General features: G+C 41.9%; 2 protein-coding genes across 4 annotated transcripts in view; both read right to left on the bottom strand.

The window, feature by feature from the left end:
- The window catches only part of actn2b (actinin, alpha 2b), a gene marked incomplete at its 5' end in the record, with an annotated part of 31,112 nt that extends 30,240 nt beyond the window's left edge, over positions 1-872 (bottom strand). The window contains one exon of one of the 2 annotated variants that reach the window (XM_080741039.1): positions 732-872. In XM_080741039.1, the coding sequence (XP_080597165.1) occupies positions 732-872 (141 nt within the window). The remainder of the gene's footprint in view (positions 1-731) is intronic. The other variant, XM_080741040.1, reaches the window with a different exon arrangement.
- A 1,822-nt stretch (positions 873-2,694) lies between these two features.
- On the bottom strand, positions 2,695-22,188 carry p4ha1b (prolyl 4-hydroxylase, alpha polypeptide I b). Of its 2 annotated transcripts, XM_080740465.1 has the most exons (15): positions 22,039-22,188; positions 17,451-17,551; positions 16,658-16,754; positions 15,843-15,994; positions 14,607-14,744; positions 13,472-13,711; positions 11,185-11,387; positions 9,749-9,925; positions 8,911-8,981; positions 6,142-6,241; positions 5,930-5,983; positions 5,768-5,833; positions 5,366-5,434; positions 4,661-4,757; positions 2,695-4,059 (listed from the first exon to the last, which is right to left on the bottom strand). In XM_080740465.1, exons 1-15 carry the CDS (start codon positions 22,050-22,052, stop codon positions 3,989-3,991), a joined length of 1,650 nt encoding a protein of 549 aa, XP_080596591.1. In that variant the 5' UTR covers positions 22,053-22,188; the 3' UTR covers positions 2,695-3,988. The 2 variants fall into 2 exon arrangements, with proteins under 2 accessions (XP_080596591.1, XP_080596590.1); XM_080740464.1 differs by having other exon boundaries at positions 5,768-5,983.
- Positions 22,189-24,227: the final 2,039 nt, after the last annotated feature.

The raw sequence follows: 24,227 nt of genomic DNA, 5'->3' as shown, positions 1-24,227 counted from the left end.
GACGTGCACTGTGTGAACTCAACATAAAGAATAACTTTTCCCATTAACACATTTTCTAGCAATTATAGCAGAGAAAGGTTTGTGACCAGAATTGCACAAAACACCATTAACCCTAGAATACTAGGACAATTATGTTCATGGGATTTTCATAATGCTGCTGATGTCTGAGGTGGGTGGGTCCTTGGGGACCTTCAGGATGCTCACTGTGACATCATAGTTTCCCTGCCCTCATCCCTGTTTTTGTCCCTACAGGCAGGTATCCAGGTGAATTTCACCCAGCTAGTGATAGAGGGTAAAAGAAATATCCCATACTCATACTCCCACAATTGGCAGTTGACTGTGCCTTCACTGGACCATTCTTCTCAAATGTCCCAGGAATAGGTGGGCCAAATGAGAAGTTCCCATCTCCTTTAGTTTTTTCTTTTTCTTTATATATTTTTAAAACAATAATATCCATTATATCTGGGAAATGTTATGTTGAAATATTAAAGAAGAGTAGGCTACCTCAACGTAATTGCCATATGTGTTATGGAATACATTATATCGGGTAAAATATAGGCTATCCGGCGTTAGTGGTGTGACAAAAAAAGTGTTAATGTTCAGGGTTAATGCGAAATGTTGGCCTATGTAGTCTATTTCGTCGCGCGCCGGTGTAGGCTTTTATTCTCCCCATCCATTCACACACCGTAGTTCAAGTTCAAGTTTAAGGCCACGCGCTTTTCTGTCTTTACCTTCCTCTGCTGTTTCTCCCAGGCAGGGTCCAGCAGCAGGTCCCTGTCCCACTCATCCTCCTGCAGCATGTACACATCCTCCGAGTCGTAGCCGTTGTAGCCGGTGTCATAAAGCACCGTGGTCTCCATCTGGGCCATCATCTTGTTTATTCCTCCTCCCAAAAACTCAACCCAATAATTATTATCCCTCCGGGTCCCTTTTTGAGCTGGACGTTCAGCTTAATTTACTTCAAATGTAGTGAACGGGATGTTGTCCTCTTGTTTCTTATCTCTGCTGTAGCCCTGCCTCTCTCTCTCTCTCTTTTCACTCTCACTCACGCTTGCCCTTTCCCTCCCCGAGAGACGACTGGAGTGGACCTCTGTCTGTCTGGACTGGAGCCGGTTGACACAGTGCGACGAGCGACCCTATCAAGGTCTACTGGCTAAGTCACATGACTCTCTCTCCTCTCCTACCTGTGCGCTAAACAGAACCAGAAGGCTATGTAAGAAGTAGGCCTACTACTCGCATTTTAAAAGTACCAATAGCCTACACTGCAATGTAGAAATACTCTGTTAGGCTGCACCCACACCAAAGTAGGCCTACTTCCCCATTCCGCCAATGCATTTCAATGAGAATGGAGCGGTTTCAGAGGATTTCTGCAAAAAACCGCACCGCGAAACCGCTCCGTTCTTATTGAAATGTATTGGCGGAATGGGGATTCCACTCTCATATAGGTGGCTTCAGCCTTACAAGCAAAAGTCCAGAATTCAAAATGTAGGCTATAGGCTACTTGAGTAAAAGTACAAAATATTGGTATCAAAATGTACTTAAAGTACAAAAAGTAAAAGTAGGCTACTCATTATGCAAAATGTAGCCTACCATTTCAAGATTTCATGATGTGTACAAATATTTTGAAAATAGCAGAGCTATTTGAGCTTGTAGAACAATTTTTGAGCTTGTAGAGCTTGGAGATATTTTCAAATGGCCTAAATGTATAGGGTTGGAGTGGTTAATGTAGGCCTAATAGGCTAATAATAATCCAAATCTTCAAAGTAGGCCTAACTATAACTAAACCTTTCAAATAATTTCAAAAGATTTGGAGATGTAGTGTAGTAGAAGTAAAAGTATTTAAAATTGGAAATACTCATACCTCAAAATTGTACTTATACCACTGTATGTAAGCAGTACTTCTCAAGGGGTAGGCTGCAGGCAGTACCATGCCAAAATTGGCACATGGGAGCTTAATTATCACTGGCACAAGTATGAGATTTTCTTTCAAAATAAAATATACCCATTTAAAATGTGGTCAATTAAATTAAGTCCCTCACATCTGTATGCGAATTACATCCTGCACATAAAATTCTACTGGGGAGGGAGTCTATTGATCATTACAATGTCCTGTTGGGAAAGAAAACATTTTAAAACAGGAAGAAGAGGGGGATATGTAAGTAGAGTTTTTCTTTTTTTTTAACTATGTTGATATGGGACTGATTATCAAGGAAATAAAAACCTGCCACTCCATGTCAAAAAGGTTGCTGACCCCTGCGTTACTGGATCAGGGCCCACCCATCTGACCACTTTTTAGAAACAGGCATTTTCAGAGTTTTTTTGTGTGTGTATTCCAGCTTCTATGAATGGAAACTATCAAGTGACTATTTATCTGTATCAAAACATTTTTATACGTTGTGAAAACATAATAAAATATAATAAAATTTTCTATATTCATGTTACATTATTATGTCATTCAAATGTTGTGTTGTTTTGCCAACTAGTTGCAATATCTCATATCGGTTGGGAATCATCGATGTAATCACCTGCTCAACCGTTTTTCTTCCAAAAATTACTTTTTTCCAGTAGGCTATCAACACCACATGATGTCATAGGTTGGTCGGATGAAATATAAATTAGGCTCGCTCAACATGCACACATACAAGCGCACTCACATGAACTATGCACACAGTGGCAGTATAAAAGCATATTAACTCATCAATGAAACAGACTTTATTTAGAAAACAAACATTTCAAGACTTTCACAAAATCCAACATAAAACAGGTTTTTGAAATATAAATTAATCATTGGACCCTTAAAGATCACCACACATTCTTTGGCTCCACAGTTTATTTGGTAGCTAAGCCCAACACTCAAGCTCCAAATAACTAAAACATATTTCAAGACAACTTGAATAATGTTATTGTACAGAGCATAAAGAAATAAAATAAAACAAACATTTTGTGTATCTTCTTTGAAATCTACCGAGTGTTTCCATCCTCAGAAAACATCTGGGTAAAACGTACGATAAATAAGAGTGTCAATGCAGCATGCAGGAGTGCCAGTGTACAGGCACCCATGCATGTTTGAGTGTATATGTATTAGAACCATTGTTTTGTTGTGAGTTACTTAAAAGTGGAGTAATAGCTCTTAGTCAGACCAACATTTAGCAATGTATGACATAGATCTAAACTTTGAATATTACCTTTTAATCAACATAATTAAAGGTGACTTTTTCCAATTAAAAATGTAGTAACAGCCAGAGTGAAATATATAGCTAAGTTTTCCTATACCATACCAGACTACCAATAAGTAAACAGATAGCTCAGGATTGAATTGCCTTTGGTATGGGAAGTATGCCTTTGATTTGTTGAAATATGACAAGAGGAACATTCTCAGTAGTTCTTAGCAAATTGTGTGAAAGTCAATGAGCACAACTTCTGATTTCTCAAATCTGAATAGTTAGCTCTAGGGAAATCATTGCTGAATGTGATTTCACATAAACTGATTTTCAGCATCAATAATATCCTTCACTAGCATTGCTAAAAGATACTAACAACCTTTCCTAAATCGATGCCAAATGCTGCTTGGATTCATTGAAAGGAACCCTGGCATATCGTGAATCTGACCCACGGAGCAATCCCTTTATGGTCCAGCGTTAGGGTACTTCTTGGCCACTTTAGCACTGAGCAAAAGTTCACACGGAGTGCAAATAATAGGCTTGAGGGAAGGGGCGATCAAGAGTGTATGCATGGCATTCCTCCAACAATATCAAGAACAAAATATCAATCAGAGCAATATTAATACTGTCCAGAGGCTAGACATCCACCCCAACATTCTCTGGGCTCAGAACACACACATTGGGAATGGAGCAAGGCGCAGGATTAGGTGTAGAAAGCCATTTGGACCCCATAAATGATTTGTCATCTGCAGCAGTGTTCTTTGTTTCACAGGGAAGGAAGGGTTGTACAACAGGGGTGTGTGAAGGAACAGAGGAATCCCCTTTTATCAATCAGACTCGCTCAGGCTACAGGGTCGTCTGAATTCCTGGCCTCGTTCATGGATCCACTTGTTTGACACTGAAAGCAAACATAACAGAAATGTTAAAACTAGAGGCACGCTGTGTTTCAAGCACCCTCTGGTGGACACATAGTGACATAAACAGACAGACAGAATCATTCATAGTTTGACACCCACTTTGCGTGGCTCATCTAATATGATAATTATTAGTATCCTATTCTAGCCCTTGAGTTTTGTATTAGTACCTGCAATGCCAAATCACCATTTGACATAAAGCCAATGCCAGGATTGACAATAATTGCTTACACACTTATGACATAAAACACCTTGACCATGAGGCTTTAGAGAGAGCAGTAAAATGCCTGGCTTATGAAGCTGTACCTAAAGGTCCATACAGACACATTTTATGGGGGTTCTCCTCTCCTCCCCTAATGCCATGCCCAAAATAGGGATGCCAGGTTGAAAATAGATAACATATAAAAATATTTTAAAGGTATATAATTTGCCTCCGTTTTGGGAAATGAGTGCACACAAAGTACTAATATAGACAATGTCATAATCTTTTGTATCATTGCATATTGCGAATAATAGTGTGGTTGTCACAAAACCCTGTTTAGGAACCAGTGCTTCATGGAGAAGCAGAAAGGGAGCGGGACTCACCCCACTTGTTTCCCACCAGCACTGGGCAGGCTGCATGTCGTGTGCTGTAGTCTCCCTCTCCACTGGGAAACAGGTTGTACCAGAACACTGCAGTACCCTGAAATCAAGTGGCACAGGTTAGTGGGGCAACTTTTCAGGGGTTCCCAAACTTTGCCATAACAAGAACCCCGAAATAGCCATACATATACTTTACTGTGTGCGAGAGTGTGTGTTTTTGGACATTCCCTAAGCTTACAGACAAAATTTAAATTAAGGTGTCTTCAACAGTGGGGGGGGGGGGGGGGGGGTGGCCTTGGGGGTCCTCAGTGTTACTACAGGTGGCTGCGAAATCTTGTGATAGGATCATTCTTATAAATGAACAAATTGAACGCTAGCATCTATTCTGAGGAAAACTTTTGCCAAAAATAGCAGATCCTTGTAGATCAGCTATTTTCGGCAAATAGGTTTGTTGTAGAGGTAAAAGAAAGAGCAGACCTGGTACAGAGTGAAAGGTCAAGTTAACTAAAAACACAAATCCAACATAGACTGATGACAGTAGTGCTGTCAAACATGAATCTATCTCTATCGATTGAAATCTGCATCACACATTTATACAATATGTAGTGGGGGTCCCTGCTTCATCTCTCTCTCATATAAGGGGTCCTTGGCCTTAAAACGTTGAAGACCCCTGCATTTAAAAAAATATGTCAGTGGCAGGTAGCCTACCTTTTTGGGCCATACTGCAGCTCCTACATCTGGGAATACTGTGGCGCCACCTGCTGCTACGTCACTCATCTATGACGATAGAGGGAGACAGTGAGTGGCAAAGAGTGAGACAGGAATATCACACCAGTGTTTCTGTTTCCATCGCTACCATCAAATTCTTTGCCTTCAGGAAAGTGTTACCAGGATTCAGACTCCTTTTGCCTGTAAGTCTTTCTGCATTAATGAATCATAAATGCTATAATAATGGAAAGACAATGATTACAACTTGAAGAATGTGTGTGATCATTTCAGGTCTTTTCAACATTTCCAGGACTCCAGGACTTTATTTCAAATTAGCATGTGAATCACACTTTTTTAAATTATATATTAATTAAGTGACATTAACTGAGGGAAAGCACTCACGTAGATGAGCCATGTTGCTATGCGGTTCCCAGTGCCCAGTTCTTTAAAAGCGTCTGGCTCATCTTTCTGTAGAGACAGAGGCGACAACAGGAAAATGTCATACTTAAAAGTCTCATAAGTAATTACCAAGACAATTACTGTGTGGCATTTCAAAGGTCTTACCCTTCCGAAGTCAAAGTGAGGTTCATATTGACCTCCAACACCGTAATTTGCAACCTGCAGAAGAGGGTAAGAAGAAAATAAATTGTATGATTCAAAAATGTACAAAAATTCTGTTGTAATTTGTTTCAATCAAACTGACACACACCATAAAGAAGTTACATAGGTTCAACAATCAAATCATAGCACATAAACATGATCTTCATAATACAAACCTGAAGTTCCTCTGCTGTGTCCATCTCCAGTCCGGTCAGGTCCTCAATTCTTTGGTTAATTTTTGCAATCAGTGGATGCTCATACTCGGTCAGCCAAGCACTGCAGACATCAGTTGAGAAGTCAGTGTGATAATGTAATGTGACTACATGTCCACAAGATGGCGGTAAAGGCTTGCAGGGATTACTTAAAAGTCAGTCAAGGGAATTTCATGCAGAAAATATTTTAACTGAAAGATCAGTAGCGAGGAACAGTCATACCTTAGGATCAGGTGACGAAGAGAATAAAGAGAAGAAGTGAAAACATTTTAAGAGAGAATACTAACAAGACAGCCCAATATTCAGAATCTCCAATCAGTTCAGGGTATAGAGGTTGGCTGAGGAAGTTAAGTTGTTTCTCCACGTTTGTATTTGAGTCTATGAATGCATCCCAGGACGTTAGCCTGGTCACAAGGGTGAAGGGTCTTGTTGAGGACTAAAGTAGTGAATGTATTAAACACATTTTTTCAACAAGTTTAGCTCACCCACTCTGCCTCTGTAACACCCCCGTAAAACAGGGTGGGGTTTCTCTCTCGCCAGGCAATGACAATGTATGGCAATGAATTCTGTCACATAATATATTAAAACGTGGCAAGGCTTTGCTTCTGCAGATTCAGGCTATTTTTCTGGGCAGTCTACCCACACTACATAGTTTCGGGGCTAAATCGAGCAGAAGTCCTGGCTCAAGAAAAGCTGAGCTTTACTGCTGTGGAATCAATTCAGAGCATCTGCTATTTTAACTAGCTACATTCTTGCCTTTTAAGACAGTCCTGGCCAATCAGATGACTCCTATTTGTGTTACAAGATTATAATTAACTTCCCGAGATAAGTGTGCAGGGTTTCCTGCAGCGCTTTATTGGCCAGGGGGGCCACCCGGGATAAAATCTGTAGCACCCAGCCAAGAGACAAGAGTCAACGTCTCCTCTTATGTTGAGGGCAAAAATAAGAATTAGTCTAAAATAAGGGAATTAATTTAAACTAATTTAATTAATTAATTAGTTAATTCAAATATGTCGGCACACGCGCCAGAGCTAATAACGATGAACAGATTGGATGGAAAACGTGGGCACTTGGTGTGCCTCAGCGACAGTGTACTACATATCTGCACATGTGCCAGTCAGTAGCGTGCATAGGTGTGTGTCCGAAAGCACGCAGATCCATGTTCATGGAAGGGGCAGAAGCATAGAGTAGAACCAGAGCAGCCACAATACGCTCATCCATCAGATATGGACAGATTCATTCCAGGGAGCAGCACAGAGGAAAGGACCACCAAGATCCTTTTGCTGTGACTCCCACATAACTTGGGCCAGGCTTTTGGAGAGATGAAAAGAGGCTGTCAACTCATGACCTTGAATTAAAATCCTTGAGTCATTGGGTTACAATGGAAGAGTGAAAACTTTCAGCCGCACATGGAATCCACCACTGAAGTGCTTCCTGAGTGTATCCAGGGTTCTAGAGGAAAGCTTAACGTTTTAAAAGAATAGTTCACTCCCAAAATGACTTTTTTTCTATCGATTACTCGCCCCATGGAGACGTGAGTTCAATATATAATTTTTGTTTTTGTTGCATTCCTAAGACAATAATTGTATTATAATAAATTGACCCCCATTGATTCCGGATGGACACACAAATTTGTGTCCCCATCCGGAATCAATAGGGGTACATTTATTATAATCAAATTATTGTCTTAATATCCAAGTAATCGATAGAAAAAAGTAATTTTGGGGGTGAACTACTCCTTTAAACTCAGTTTTATGCAACCCACTGTGTTGGTTTTCCATGTGCGTACTGAAATGTCCATTCTTCCATGGTGATTGGCGGTTACAGGTATGACCAGGAAAGGCCAGGAAGGACGGATGGACGGACGAGGATGGGAAGGCCTTGTGGTCAGAGTAAACACAGTGACATTTGACCCCTTACCTCTTGGAGACTCTGTACTGGGCTGTGGTGAGTTTTCCAGTTTGGGGATCATGCACCGTGGCACGCCTTAACTATCCCCCCACGGCACAAGGACACAGACGGCGAGAACAAGAACACAAATGAAGGAAATCAAAGTGAGAGAGGAGGAAAACACAGAGACAGAGAGGAGAGAGAGAAAGAATAAGCAGATCTGGTCAATTTTGTTAATGTCAAGGAGGAGAGAGTTCCTAAAAGGCGAGGGCCTCGATCCAGGACTAAGCTTTTGGTCAGCCCCAGCTGACCAAAAGAAAAGATGTTAATTACTAGCTCTTCTTCCACCACCTTCACCCTTTGTAGTGTTATCTTTCCACTGACTTCTGTGCCGAAACTGTAAACAGTTGTGCCGATAAGGTATGAATGCGATCAAAATGACAGCACAATTGGTGCACATAATCAATCTCCGTTAAATGTACTGTATGTGCATGAGCCCTTGATTAAGAATACTCTTTTGTGGCACCAATTTATAATTTGCATCCCAGTTTTGTGTTTCTGCTCAGTAGTCTTCGGGACTAAATTATATGATGAAGGTAGAGACAGATGGAGGGATGGTGGAAGGACTGCGAAGCATCGGACAGGAACAGGTCAGACAGGTGAATGGAGGAGGGAAAAAGGAGATGGAGTTATGCCTGTTTTAAATAGTTGTGGACCCTGGTCGCGCCCCAAAAATAGATACTATTGGTGGTGTGTGACAACGGCACGCATTTCCTCTCCTCTCCTCTCCACAGCTCCCTCCTCCCCCCTGCTACCTCCAGTGTTTCCTGGCTTGTATTTTACCTCTTGCTGATCCGATATGGGGCAGTCTCCAGCACACCAGTTACAGGGTTGGAGATGGTCGCCCTGCGCAGCTGTGGAGCCAGGGACATGATTTATACCCACACACACTCACAGACGTGCCTATGTCTGTGTATGTGTGTGTGCATGTGTCGTAGCCATACAAACTAGCAGGATCATCTACCATGGCTTATTTTGAAAGAACACTTGGATTTCCACTTGTTTATCAATGTAGCGTCTAACTAAATCAAAGGAGCTTCTAACTAAAACAAAACGATATTTCTCTACCACAAAAGTAGGTAAAAAAGTTATTTAGGATTATTTTTTAAGTTAAGTTGAGTGGACGGATCTCTAACAGGAGAGAGCGGCTGTGTTTCTGTCCGCAGCCAATCTTGCAGGCATGCAATTCTCTGTCACAAGCCATGTCTTGAAACTGAAATGCCAATTTGTGAAAGTTGCATTAACTAACTTCTGCGGTCTTTCTAGTTATTGATTGTAATCACACATTGTCATTATGACACCCTACATGGGAGAAAACATTCAAGTTGTATATGGCAGTACTTTTAGTATGTAAACTATCATGTACAGCATTGTAAAAGGTGAGAAACTGCCTTCACTTCAAAACCAGACTATAACACAAACCAATTGAATATATATAATGAAAAATAGAAACTGAAAAACACTATGAGAAATAACTAAAAGTACCCTACACAAGTGTAATTGAAACAAAAAATGTAACTAAGTTAAAGCCATAATAACCATGTTAGAAACAATATATAACATGCATATTGCATACAGAATATATGTATATATTTAAAGGTCTGGGAAGGGGATTCCTTACTCTAGGCAGGGCCAGCTCCTTGACCTTCTCTATCTCACTGTGTGAGATAATGTCATGGTAGCGGACAAGGTAGGGGCGATCCCACTCGTCTTCCTGTTTGACCGGAGACAGCAGGTACTGGGGGTTGCGGCCGTTGTCATAGTAACGGCAGAACAGCCGGCTCTGTCTGCGGGGGGTCTGTGGGGATAACCAACCAAGCGTTAAAATGAGCTGAAAGTTAACATTTCCGGAGTTTGTTCCTTTTTTTTCCTGTTCAGGAGGATTCATAAGCCTGACTGTCTGGGGGAAGTACTTATTCAGTAGCTCAGTGGTTCTCAAACTTGGGGTGGGGAGACTGGGGACCCCAAGTGGGGTCCCCAAATTATTTTGTGGGGTCCCCAGATGATTAGCTTAATGTGAAACATTGTTTTCTCACTCAACAGTAAACAAACCAACACAAAGTTTAAGTGTATACAGAGGGTATCTGCCCATTTCTAAAGTGACAATTTAAGGATTTCTTTATTAATCATTGGACGAATTGTAAAATATTAGAGGCAGAAATTGTGAAAATAGCTGATCTACATGCTCACAAAAATCTGCTATTTTCACAATAGAACCGTGTTGTACAATATGTAATCAACTCTTAGTGCTCGTCAGGGTGAGGGGGGTCTCCAGTTGAAATATGATTATTTTGGGGGTCGCAGACAGAAAAGGTTGAGAACCACTGCAGTAGCTTATTACCTGTGACTTGTGGCTATGGGGTCACGTGCTGCCACGTGGCAGCATCTGCACGATGTTTACGTCGGTTTAGGACCAAACTGACTGATTATTAGGGGTGCAGGAAAAAATCGATTCGAATTCGAAACGTGATTCTAACATTGTAAGATTCAGAATCGATTCTCATTTTCCAAAAATCTATTTTTTTATTAGATATTATTTATTAGATATTATGATTTATTTTATTACGATAATTTATTAGATATTATGTTCTGTTTGTACAAGTTAAAGGGATGTGTGCAAGCATGAATAAATCAGACATGTTGTCTTGGATTTACCTTTGTGTGTTTACATTATTGCAATAAGTTGATAAAACCTTTACAATTATAAAAGCTACGTAAATGTACTCTGCTTTTATGCCAGCAGACTGGAGTAGATCCTGATGTATGAATTGAATAGAGAATCGTTTTGAATTGAGAATCGTTTTTAAATCGGGGGGAAAAAAACGTTTTTGAATTCGAATCGTTTGGATTTGAAAGAATCGTGACCCCAAGAATCGATTCTGAATCGAATCATGGGATACCAGAAGATTCGCAGCCCTACTGATTATGGATTATGTACAAAATGGAAGCAAGCCAGCATCTCATGCAAATGTGCAGTCGTGTGCATAGTAAAATCCGGAGAGTTGATCTAATAACTAACTAATTGTATATCCAAGTGAATCTGCATGCAGTCCTCACCATTTTGATTCCCTCTCCTCGACAAAGCATCTCGTACTTCTTCCGTTCCGGAAGGGGTTCCCTGTACTTCTTTTTAGACTTCTTCTCACTTAATCCTCTCTTCAGTCGCTGCTCCGTTTCCTTTGGAGTTTCTGCCTTCAACCGCTTCTCCAGCTGGAACTCAAAGTATTTCAGGTTGCCGTTGGCCCGCTGGTGATCTGGGTCTGAAACAAAAGATTATCTTTTACAAAAGGCTCCTAAACATGCAAGCACAAAGTTATTCTCCCGATAAAACTATGACTATAAATAAATTAGAGACACTCTCTTAGCATTGATGTTACGCTTCCTGCGTCTCTGTCACATAAAAATAAGAAAGGATGCATTAAACTCACTATCGATGCACAACCACTTTTTACCCTGATGATGTTAGAATATGGAATGGGGCTACATAACAACATAATCTCCCAGAGTCCCAGAGTAGCCCTGCAATGCACTAATTGTCAAATTAATGATTGTCATTCGCTGTGGTAGGAGTGTGCGTCTAAAAGTGTCTCAGATGCAGAGATTGAGAGAGACAAAAAAAAGGCTGTTCTGTAAGAGCAGAGTTGGGAGGGTCTATGTACATAGTTCTACCGTAGCCTAGAGTTATTAATTTTAAGAACCTATTTAACCAGTAAGATCACATTCAGACGGATAAATAGAGGCTATAGGCTGCATCATCTGGACAGTCTTCTATCCTGAGGCCTACTGTATTGCAGGCTTTGCGCTTGAGCGAGCAACACTGACGTTCGTTTTTAATCTGTGTGACACATGATATGAACCTCTTAACGTCTTCTTCATACTCACTGTCAATGTGTCAGGACTCAAGACAACTTAACTGAAATAGCAGTTTAATGACTTTAAAGTAACCCCCCAGCTCCACCGGGCACGCCGAGCGCCGCGTCAACGTCAACGCTGGGAACGTTCCCGTTTTAATTAATGAAGGGTGCTCCACTGCCAACGTCAACGCCGACCTAAATGACGCCGTCATTTAGGTGGAGCCCAAGCCTAACGCATCGGGCAATGATAGCGTCCTCACAGGGTGGGTCTTGGCGCAACTAGGATGCGGTCAGTTAACACGCGTGCTGTTGTGTTTACATTTGAACTGGAGGCTGGAGCTAAACTCAAGTAGTGAGAGAATGAGTGAAGTCAGTGAACTTTCTCCCAAATCTGTAAGACATACTTTACCTAGGCATTATTGTAATTTATGTAGGCACTACTGTAATTCCCTCTACATTGGAATCAGTTAGTCAGCCCTATCCCGGCTGCTGCACTCTAATTGGTTCAGAATGCAGCAGTCAGGCTCTTGACCGGCACCCAAGAAGATAGACCATATCAGCCCTGTCCTGGCCTCCCTCCACTGGCTGCCAGTGCATTTTAGAATCAATTTTAAGACTCTACTCTGTGGCTATAAAGCCCTAAATGGACTAGCCCCCGCCTACAACACTGGCCTTGTAAAGTACCCCCCCGACCACCAGATGGCACCTCAGGTCAACTGACTTGGGGATATTAGACGTCCCAACATCGAATTTGAGGTGCCTTCTCTGTCGGCGCCTTCTCTCTTTTGAATCCCCCTGACACGTTCTCTCTGCTTTTATCTCATTGTTTCTGTTTTATTATGTTGTAATTGTTTTTATTATTATTATTACCATGCCAAGTTTAGCTGCACTTGATCAACCATTCCAGCCCAAGGACCTCAAGTAAAAAAAGAAACCATAGAACCCATAGAAAAATGCACGCACACACTTCATCCCATCCTCACTATGCCCCTCCAGACATAACTATGACAAAACAACAACCAAACATGGATCACAACTCCTGCAGCTCTGTCATTCACTGTTAGATATACACACCACTACTACTGTCTCCCCAGTCTTTCCATAAAAATAAAATAAAATGGAGAAGAAAAAAAAAACAATAGAAGAAAAAAAAAAAGAAACGTATCAGAATACAGAAATGAGAGGAGCTAAAGGTCCAAATGAAATGGGAAAGTGGGAAGACAAATGGAGACGGAACAGAGAGAGAGATGGAGAAGAGAAACAACTGCGGCTGCATCCTACTGGTATTTCAGTGTCGCATTCCAAAATAGACGATCTACAAGCGTACAATGCGTAGTAAGCTTATAGATCTGGAGTAAAGCATAGCCATCAGAGGGGAGGAGGTCAGACCTCGGATTAAAATGATCACTCGGGATTTTGCGCTTTTCTCAGGCCTTTGGGGGGTGGTGAGAGAGAGAGATAGAGAGAGACACACACACACACACACTCACCAAGTGCAAGGAGTCTCTTGGTGTAATCTAAGGCCCGATCGACGTCCCCCTGCTGGTAGATGGAGTAGCTGAGGTAGTCCAACACTGTGACCTTGTCTATGGTGGACTCCTCCCCTTGGTCCAGTTGCCTCAAGGCCTGAGTCATCCACAGCTCTGTGTGGTAGTAGTCCACGTCCGAGTAGGCAATCTTACCCAGCTCGAAGCAGTCCTCCACGGTCATTTGGTTTTTGACTGTCACTCCTAGAGTGAAACATTATACAGGAGCGGTAAGAGAATATAATTGAACTATTATTGTCCAAACACCGCTGGAATGTTTTATTCTAGGTGGCAATATCAAAGAAACTAGAACTTAATAATAAGAAAGAGTGGAATATGTGCTGCAATTATTGCCAGTGTTGTGTTATGGAAATAATATGAATGCAGAAGTCCAAGTTTATTTTAAAGAGTATAGAGCAAGCCAACAAGCATATTCAGTGACCAGGATTCAGCCTTGCATGTTCTCTCCTTCCCAAGCCTCCTCACGTTTCTCACTCAGTCCCTTTATATCCTAATTCCCAAGCAAGGATTCACACAAAGGAGGAGCTTTGTCTATACAGGTCCCCCCTAGGGATGGGACGATATGCGATAATCGTATCGTGGAGATTTAATTTATCGTGATATCGTCCTCCATCATGCACTGAGATCAATTCACCTTTTTATTTGCTGAGCTGCTGATCATTTAAACCCTCTATTGGTTAAACGTACTTATAATATATGTACTTGATAGTCTTTTTTTCACTTTCTATCAAATGTCTTTGCCAAAAAATAGCCGATCTACAAGCTCACAACGCGTCGTGAGCTTGTAGATCTGCTATTTTTTGGCAAATGTTCCAACCCAGGATAATGGATTTTGATTATCGCGATAATATCGTAAATCGCTATTTCTTTTGTCAGAATAATCGTGATATAACATTTTCATATCGTCCCATCCGTAGTCCCCCCCCCCCGACACTCACGCAGTGGATGTGAGGCAAATGGCAACTTGTGATATGCATACAATCGTGAAATGATAGGTCAATATATGACAGTCCAATATTTTGACTTTTTATGCATAAGAACCGGTGGTTGTAAATGTGGAAACAAGTTGGCTTCTCACCAGGCAGGTCTCCCATGGAGATTGTGTTGGCGTCCAATCTGTAAGTATCCTGCAGGCGGAGCAGAGCCTTGGCAGCCCCCGTCTGGTCATCATCTGTGGGGAAGTGCTGTCTCTGAACGGTCAGATTGGAAATGAAACCTGAAAGAGAGATAAGAACAGTGTAGGAAGTGAGAGAGAAACTTTAAGGCTTAATTTATACATCGTCATGTGACCAATTTCTCTCAACGAAAAAGTAAAAAGTGGTGCATTAAAGAAAGGTGAGTTTTGGTTTTGTTTACAGTGTGTCTTTTGTGTGTAATTAATACATTAGATGGGGTTTCCTGCATCAGGACAATTCTCATAGCGTTAGGTAAACACAGAAAACCATTACTTTGAGATACTTTCCTGTGATTCTTTAACTTCCCACATGGTACCCCATTCAGGTTAATCACTTAAACCCTAAATGCTTTGTAGGCCTGTCACAATTATTAGTACACAATGGTCTAATCACAATTATTTGAGATAATCGCAATTATTTTTGCATTATCGTCATAATCATTTCTATGTTTGTTTTCGGTCCAGAGATAATTTATTTCTATTTGTGAATGAAGCCTCCTCCGCCCAGACCCTGTTATTTCCTGCCCTCCTGTTTTCTGCCCTTCATCCAACCCCAAACCTCCCCCTTCTCTCAAACCGGGTTGTAATAAACTAGAATTATTACAACGTTACATTTTCAAATTTTTAATAAAAGCAGAAATAGCAGATCTACAAGCCGTAAGCTTGTAGATCAGCTAGTTCTGCTTTCTTCACATGTATACATTTATTAAATGGCAAAATATTTAAGTCATTTGTCATATCTGTCCCGTGCCATTTTGATTATGAAGCTTAAAAGGCAAACATGTTCCAACGCCAAACACACAATGAAACCGTTAATCATAATTATTTGAGTGACAATTAATCGTGAACTAAAATTTGTAATCGTTACTAGAGATGTGCCGATTGATCGGTGAGTGATCGCGATCGGCCGATAATGCCTCTAACGGCTTTGATCGGTATAGGCTTTGCCTCTATCGGAGCATCTCTAATCGTGACAGCCCTAATGCTAGCGACAACAGCCGACAACGAGTTGTGAGCTTACAGATTATCTACTCTGAGTTTTGTTTTGCCTTTTTATTTAATTTAGTTTCAACGCCAGGTTGAAAGTGGTTGAACAAAAGCTTCCCATCTGATCCAGCTGTGCCCGTCACACATCTTTACCGTCTGTTGTGTCTTTGAGTATCAGGCTCTCCAGGTCACCCCACTCTGTGTTCAGCCTCTTCATCAGCTTGAAGGCGTTGACTGGGTGCCCCAGGAAGCCCTCTGGGTCCTGTGTGGCTGTGGCTGATACCGAAGCCAGCTTGTCAGCCCACCTGACACACAACAGGGGAAACAGTTAGTGCCAATGCTTGAATTTGCTTAACACAGGGTGCCCGCTGGACTTGCGGTCCAGGCGCATTCCACATTCTGATGTCTGACAGCGCGTCGCGGGTTCGAGTCCCGATCCCGACGACCTTTGCTGCATGATTCTCCCCATCTTTCTCCCCAATTCAGTGTTTTTACCAGATTTTCGAGGCTCCGTGAATGCACCACTGGTCCCGGAAGTAATCCGATTACATTTGGACGAATGGCAAATTACAACCGCGGCCATCCATGCTTTTGTTAACCGTAGAGAAGGGCTAGTTTTAAACAAGAACGTGATCTGGAGATACTGTAGATTCCGAGATAAAGCCATTTTCCTGCTGATCATTCCATTGCTTCCAACGGTGGATTAATTACACTTCCTTATTCAGTTTTCTCCCGATGGATTATGGGGATTTGAGTGTTTGCTTCTGTGCCGGGTGCCACAGACTGCACGCTGCGGTTTACAATAGGAAACGTTATATCATGACTTAAGTCGGGAAATGAACTCGACGGTCGGATTTGGAATCCCGACTTTAGTCGTAATAGGCACCCTGTGTGTTAATATAATAGATCCTGAACCAATTTAACTCCAGTGTGTGTATGAGTGCGTATGAGTATGTGTGTGAACTGACCGTTTAATCTCCTCCAGTTTGCTCTCTTCTGCTCTGATGTAGTCCTTCAATGAGGTGACCAGGTCCTTTTCAGTATAGAGCAGATCAGTCATCTGACCTGAGGGAGGGAACACCACAACCACAACATATAATCAGTGCTGCTGTGATGTGGGATCCTTCCTTTGGAGCATTGTTAAAAGGCTGCACAGCATTGGTTCCAAAACCTTTTACATTTTACATCTGAGAAAAACATCTGTAACAGTATAACTTTGACACGTTGGTTTGATTGAGAATGCAACAAGAAGAGACGTGGGCGGAAACCAGATCTCTGGCGCAGGTCACAAGCTGGATATTTGGTACGGCGTGGACCAGCAGGGGCTAGCTGTCTACTTTCCGGGGCACACCAACAGTAGACCTCAGAAGTACATCTACTCATTTTCAAACTCGGATCTGGCTGGAACCTTTCCCAAATTTGGAGTCGAACGTCTAGATACCGGTATGTCATAGACATAGACCACTGACCACACAAAGTCTGAGATCCACCTTGGAGCCACACCGTTTCCATGTCGATCCCAAGATCCACATGATTTGATTTGTTTGTTGACGACAAGATTATGTCAATGAAATAAAGGCTAAATAGATAATATATTTAGATATGGTTTTCTATTTCCATCCATCTTATCTTTGACAAGCTTTATAGGATTATTAGAGGAGTTGGTTATTTTAAGGAAGAATGTGTCTATAATTCAAAACAAAGATGATGACAGACACACAAGTAACATATTTCACAGGTCTTCTCTTCATGCAGTCTTACCGATGGAAGTGAAAAAGCCTCCACTGTCGGCCGAGAGAGATTTTGTGAGGCAGCTCAGCAACAGGAAGCACCACGAACACTGCAGCTCCATCCTGAAAATGCTAGGAGAGTTACAAAAAAAGAGAGAGAGAAAACAGTCAGAAGAATCAAGACCTTGGTTGCACCTTGCTTGAACACTTACTGTATTATTGATCAAATCATTGCAATGTCCCCAGATTCTAGGCAGATTGGCCACAAAATGGCCAGTAAGTCCCTCATTCTCTACGCCAGTGGTGTTCAAACATTTTCATGTCAAGGACCCCCAGATGAATATGTATTAGGCTGTAGACACCCATCTGAAAATATTTTGAGCCACAAAACCCCAGAAGATAAGATTTGCGTTTCTAAATAATACACATTTTTGAATAGACAAAGTTCAAAATATGGATACAACTATATAAAGTGTACAATAAAAATAAAATAAATATATACAAAGTATACAATAAAAAAGCCCTATAGTAAACGCCCTCAGGTTTCTGTTACCACACAAGGCAGCAGAAGCCATGTCAACGTATGCATGTGAGACAACTAAGAGGCTTCAGCAGAAAGCAGTGGTGGAGGAAAAAAAGTTAACATTTGTAAAAAGAAAGGAAAAACATCAATAGTGGCCTGAGAGAGAAATTGCCAAAATGTTATGATATCCATAATCCGTAAAGAACCACAAGCTTCCACCCACCATACTAGGACAAATATAACTCCATGGTGGTGACCACTGTGTGTGGTTTGAGTCTTTAGTACAGGCACAGCCATGCCTGTCACTGGGCTTCTGTATAGTGAAGTGTAGCATTATTTATGCCAATTGAGAGACATACATACAGACAAAAGAGGTGCATGTGCATGTGCGTGCGTGCGTGCGTGCGTGTGTGTGCGCGCGCGCGTGTGTGTGTGTGTGTGTGTGTGCTTGTGTCTACAACCCCTCCCGTTCACTTAGATCAGCTAACACAGGAATGCTGACCGAGCCTTCCCTAAAATACACTGGACAACGCTCCACAAGTCCTAGACTCTTCTCCCCCCGGCTCTCAAATTGATGAAAACATTCCCCATTGCAGTCAGAACTGCAGACTCCATTTTCCATCGTAAACCTGAATCCTCACCTCTTCAGATTCCACCTCACGCCCTAGCACTTTACTCTCCCTGTACCCCTTCTTGTCATCTTCTCTTTCGATTGATGCACGCGACTGACTGAGATATGGCTACAATGCCTACAGTGTGTGTGTGTGTGTGTGTGTGTGTGTGTGTGTGTGTGTGTGTGTGTGTGTGTGTGTGTGTGTGTGTGTGTGAGAGGGGGGCATCTCCAACCTTGGAAACGGAACAGTGTTTTGATACACGTGGCTCATACAGTATGTTACGCACAGTGGGCACTAGGTAGCCTAACCGAAGGGGGAGGTTTGGGGTTGGACAAAGGGCAGAAAACTGGAGGGCAGGAAATGGCAGGGTTAACGTCTGGGCGGAGGAGGCTTCATTCACAAATAGAAATTATCTCTGGACCGAAAACAAACAGCTTATTATTAGTCAGGAGACTTGAAAGGATATAGTGGTCAGTGCACACAGGGGAAGGCCATATCACCCATATAGATCCTATTCAGTAGATAATACACGTAAGCGCTACCCTGTATTTTTAACAAACATTTCCTGTATAGTTATTTGAGGTGATAATTAGGGATGGGACGATAAGCGATATTATCGGTAATCGTGATAAAAAACACTTACGATAATCGTATTGTGGAGTTTTATTGTGAAATCGTCCTCCGTCATACACTGGGATCAATTCACATTTTATTTGCCGAGATGCATATCCGGTACCATTTAAACCATCCGTTGGTAAAACATACTTATATGTATAGGCCTACATATGATAGTCTTTTTTCACTCTATCAAATGTCTATGCCAAAAACTAAATGTTCCGTCCCAGGATAGTGGATTTTGATTATCGCGATAATATTAAATCGCGATTTCTTTTGGAACAATAATCGTGATATGACATTTTGATATTGTCCCATCCCTAGCGAACAGTGGAATGGATAGATATGCCAACTGTATAAATAATTGTGTGTTGGAGTTGGCCTCAAGGCCAGACCCACGATTGATAGAAATGAAGAAAAAAAAAAGCATATGGCATTTCTATGGAGACATGGAGAACACTAATCCCTCAGATATACACTACATTTTAAATCATTTCAGTCAATTCAATCTGAATTCTATTTAAAATTGCAAAACTAATATTACATTAACAGCGCAGGATGATGTGACCTAATTAGCACAAGTTTGTTCTTTTGCCAAGATCATTTGTCCCAAATAATATGCAAGAACATTGTCATAGCCACGTAGACAACTATGTTATTATTGAGTTATAACATGTGATTACAGACAGCTACACTGTCACTCTTGTGATCATGTTATGATGGGTTATACATGGACTGTAGAGCCGTATGTGTATTGTGTAAGATTTACCATTACCATTGGTGGCTGTTATACCACGTTTATAACAGTCAGTAAATTAGGAGCGAGTGAGAAAGTGTACATGTGTGAGTACATGCATTAAAGGAGTAGTTCACCCCCAAAATGACTTTTTTTCTATTGATTAGTCACGCCATGGAGACTAGAGTTCAATAATATTTTTAGTTTTTTGTCACATTCCTAAGACAAAAATGTGATAACAATAAATGTACCCCCATTGATTCCGGATGGGGACCCGTTTCGAAACGGGTCCCCATCCGGAATCAATGGGGGTAAATTTACTCAAATCAAATTGTTGTCTTAGGAATGTGACAAAAAACAAAAAATATTATTGAACTCTAGTCTCCATGGCGTGACTAATCAATAGAAAAAAAGTCATTTTGGGGGTGAACTGCTCCTTTAATGTCTGTGTCAGTCTGACTGGCTGCATTCATGCATGCATGTATTTGCATGCTTGTGTAACCCGCCCCCTTCTTTAGAGAACACATTTTTCACAAGGTTTGCCTAAACTAGTTTTCCCCCTCCCTGACCTTTTCCAGCAGTGAAAATACAGGGCTGCGGTAGGCTTGGACCCGTCATAATAATTGTGATAATTGAACGTAGGGGGATTCTGACATTCCGTTCAGTCGTCTGTTTTCTCCTTGGCCTGAGGTGAACTACAGCGGAACTAATGTAGTGCTCCCAGCTGTCATCTGACACCACTGGTTTAATTGGATCACTAACTACAACTAGACATTTACAATTTACAATGTAGGCATTTTGCAAGGACAGCACAAGGTAATAACCTATATCAGATGCATAGAAATCGAAATCTACCATCATACTGTGTAGGTAAACCAAGACATGACTTATAGTCAATGTATGTTGTACCAACTTGTACTCTCTCCAACTCTGTCATCAAACACATGGAACCGGAACCCTATAAATACAGATTAGTTTTGGGGTTTGAGGGACAGCCACGTGTATTTAACCTCCAAAATGCTCACATCTTAATTAGCCAATAGCTGAATTGCTGAAGGAAGCCTTAATTGTGCAGAATCTGAAATAAAGTAAACTTTAGAGTCACAGTCAAGACTCAAGAGCTTAGGATTTTCAGAAAACGGATAGATTGCTGTATTTCTCTTAATTTCTCCACATAATGAAGTAATAATACGTTTAACCCAACTGTCAACTAAAATGTGACACACCAACACTACACGCAAATTCAAACCCTATATAAATCACTGAGTGGCAACTTTAGCCTAGTTGCCTGCTGGAGGCCTCTGGCTGAGCCAGTGATGCTCTTCAACTCAGGCTGAGCTCGGACGTGTGAGCGTGTAGCTACCACACTGTTGGAAAATTATCAAAAAGAAAATAAGAGGACGTGGGTTTTAAGAAGTGACAGTTCTAGTCTCAAATAGAAAGTTCCAGAGAGGATGTGGCTGGATAAGTTGCCACGTCTTCGCCCCTCCCTCGCAGGGAAAACTATGCTACGCATGAAGACCGACCAGCAATAATACATCCATCCATGATGGAGACTGTTGACCCCCGGTTAACTAACTAGTAACTGATGATGTGATCACTAACCCTAAACCCTGACCCGAACAAAGGGAGTGGCTCCCTTTTTCCTGATGTTTCCTGGTGTTTACTTACTTACAACTGGTTCGTAGAAGTTGTAGAACAGCACTAACTGTAATTGTTTAAATTGCTTGAAACTTACCGTGAGCTATCCCTGTGATTCTAACCACAACTCAAACAACTACGACTACTGCAACATTTGAGTAGCCTACTGTTCTTTAGGCGGCCTACAGCCTTGTATGAAAGAAGGATGAAAATGTAAAAAAAAAAAGAAGAAGGGAAAAAGTTAACATTCCACATAACAACAGTAGGCTAACTGTTACAGCAGCATACCCACAGGCTGCATAGGAATTCCAGGCTGCAGCAGCAGTCCCAAAGGAAAACACAACAGTCGGCTTCGATTCCAACGTATACGGGACCCAGTCGAGTACAGTACGGCGCGAGTTGATAAGGAGGTCGTTAGAACTCGAACCTGTGGATAAGTTTACTCAAACAGTATGCAACTAATCCATAACGTGTGTGAATCAACATTTACCGAAACGAGAGCATGTTGACTGATGGCCCGGGGGATCCTCCACTCCGGTGATGGCAGTGATTTCTGATGAAATAGTAAAGTTGCAGCAGACGCTCTGAAACCCGTCCCGGGTGTGTGGTTGGTGTATGATGATCCCTCTGAGTCAGTCTGAATGGATGGATGGATCGATGCCGATTGACTACGAGACAAACGTTACGTCGGGTTCACCTCCGGTTCGTTCGCCATCTGCCGGTTTGGGCTGGTTTTTATGCACAAGTCAAAAATGCTACGTGCGGAATCTCACACACTCCACTCGTCTGGCGGAGAAGGAGGAGTTGAATCCTATACCAGATAGTTTTGGGGGACTTGTGCTCGTCCGTGGGGGAGGTGTGGTGGGAGCGACCATGCATGCTTATTTTGGTTATCTTAACCCACGCATAGCGCCGTACGCCGCCGTGGCCGTGCAGTAGGCCTACTACGCACACCATTATGTTCTTATTCTGCAATATTTGTGGTCTGATAGTTTAGAATATAGATGAGACACGATTAGGCATATGGACCTGCAGGACTGCTTGCTGCTTGCACACTTCCATTTGCAGGAAAGTAGCCTGTGTGAAGTGTGGGAAACCCAAAGCCCTGCATGTTTGTTTGCATCCAATCGGGGACCAGATTGCAAGCCAGATGCCAAACCCTGGCGAGTTGCAACCACACACACACATAAACCTTGTCTCCCTTTTTACACGTCACGTGCAAACTTTTCTCTAGGCTGGACTGTCTGGCAGTGGCACATATTTGTAACAGTGCAACTTGAACTGGCTGTTACAAATGTGCCAGTCCCTCCCAGCGAGGGTGCTGCCTGCTGCTGTCCCAATACACACCTCAGGTCTTGACCACTGCACCACTGGTGTCGCCCCCCCCCCCCCCCCCCCTCATGCATAGATAGATGCATCCTTGGTGAAGCCTTTTCAGCTCTTCACCTGGTGAATGATAGCATTGTATTCGGTAGGCCTAGTAGGCTCACTGGGGGAGGTGCTGATGGGAGTAAACAATGTTAATGTTTACTCAAAAGCCTAGATGGCATACAGGGCTTCTCTAGCCTGGGGCCAGCCTATATACAATGCAGCTAACTAGTAACTGCTTATAGTAACTAGTAACCCCTCCATGTTTTAACCATAGGTTTTAACATGTGTGGGGATGAAGTCTAGCTCCAGCTAGGCTAGGGCTTCTCAGCCCTGTAGCCCCATAGTTGCAAAGTAGACCACATTATAACAGTCCAATATCCTAACTATGAACACAAGAACGCTCGCCCCAAAACATGCTCGCCATGTGTAAAATCTGGCAACCTCAGAACGCAGTGTGTAGGCCTATTGCTAAACAGTAAAACTGTGCCTAAAGTTTAACCTAACCTTCTTCAGGCAGTTCTGCATTTTGTATCACTTTGAGCCAGTTATTGCCATATGATTCGTGCAGAAGATACAGCTGATTGGGCAATAAGCCAGATGTAGAAGCGGTTGGCACCGCTCAGTAAAGGCTGGGTACGTGATAAGTATAAAATACTTAGTATGGAAGCTACCAGATCCTGTCCATCACTCAAAATCCCCCATTCATTTGTCACTCCAACTCAAAGACTGTCTCAGAGTCTGAGAATGAGTCTGTGTACTATCATCAGCGTGTTGACTGTACATCTGTACCATCATCAAATCACAACTTCATTTTAGAACTATAAATCTATATCTGACATATGGTGAAATCATGTAATTTAATGGTCAAAGGTGAAGGTCAGCGATGAGTCATGCAGCTTGATGGAATTTAGATCATATTCCATATGGATAAACAGTTTTCCAACCATAATAAAGTACTCCACACAATGAATGAGACCACACCAGGGAATATGCGTTTTGTGTTGAAGTTTAGTCAGAGTTCAAATTACTGTACAGCAGTACAGTAGAGCAAAATCACCCATCGTTGCTTCTCTCTGAGTGACAAGCATAATGATTTCACAGATATATGGATTTACAGAATACATTAGTCACATTCTGATTGGACAAAGTTAAACATGACAAGTACAGTAGAGCAATGGATATCAGATGTTTTCGTGTTACAGGCACCAGTCGTAAGGGCAGATAGTATGTTTGGCATTTTGTTATCCTGTGTCCTGTACATAATGACCTGATTGGCATCTCTCAGTGGTCATTCTCCTGCGTTAGTTA

This window comes from Nannobrachium achirus (genome assembly GCF_963921795.1).
Source record: "Nannobrachium achirus genome assembly, chromosome: 13".
NCBI lineage: Eukaryota > Metazoa > Chordata > Actinopteri > Myctophiformes > Myctophidae > Nannobrachium > Nannobrachium achirus.
This window is presented reverse-complemented; position numbering and strand designations above follow the sequence as displayed.

Coding starts and splice junctions, on each gene's coding strand:
- p4ha1b (XM_080740464.1), bottom strand. Junction 8,982..9,748: donor AGGAGCTGGCCCTGCCTAGA/GTAAGGAATCCC, acceptor CTGGCTCCACAG/CTGCGCAGGGCGACCATCTC. Junction 4,758..5,365: donor CTGCAGTATGGCCCAAAAAG/GTAGGCTACCTG, acceptor ACTTGATTTCAG/GGTACTGCAGTGTTCTGGTA.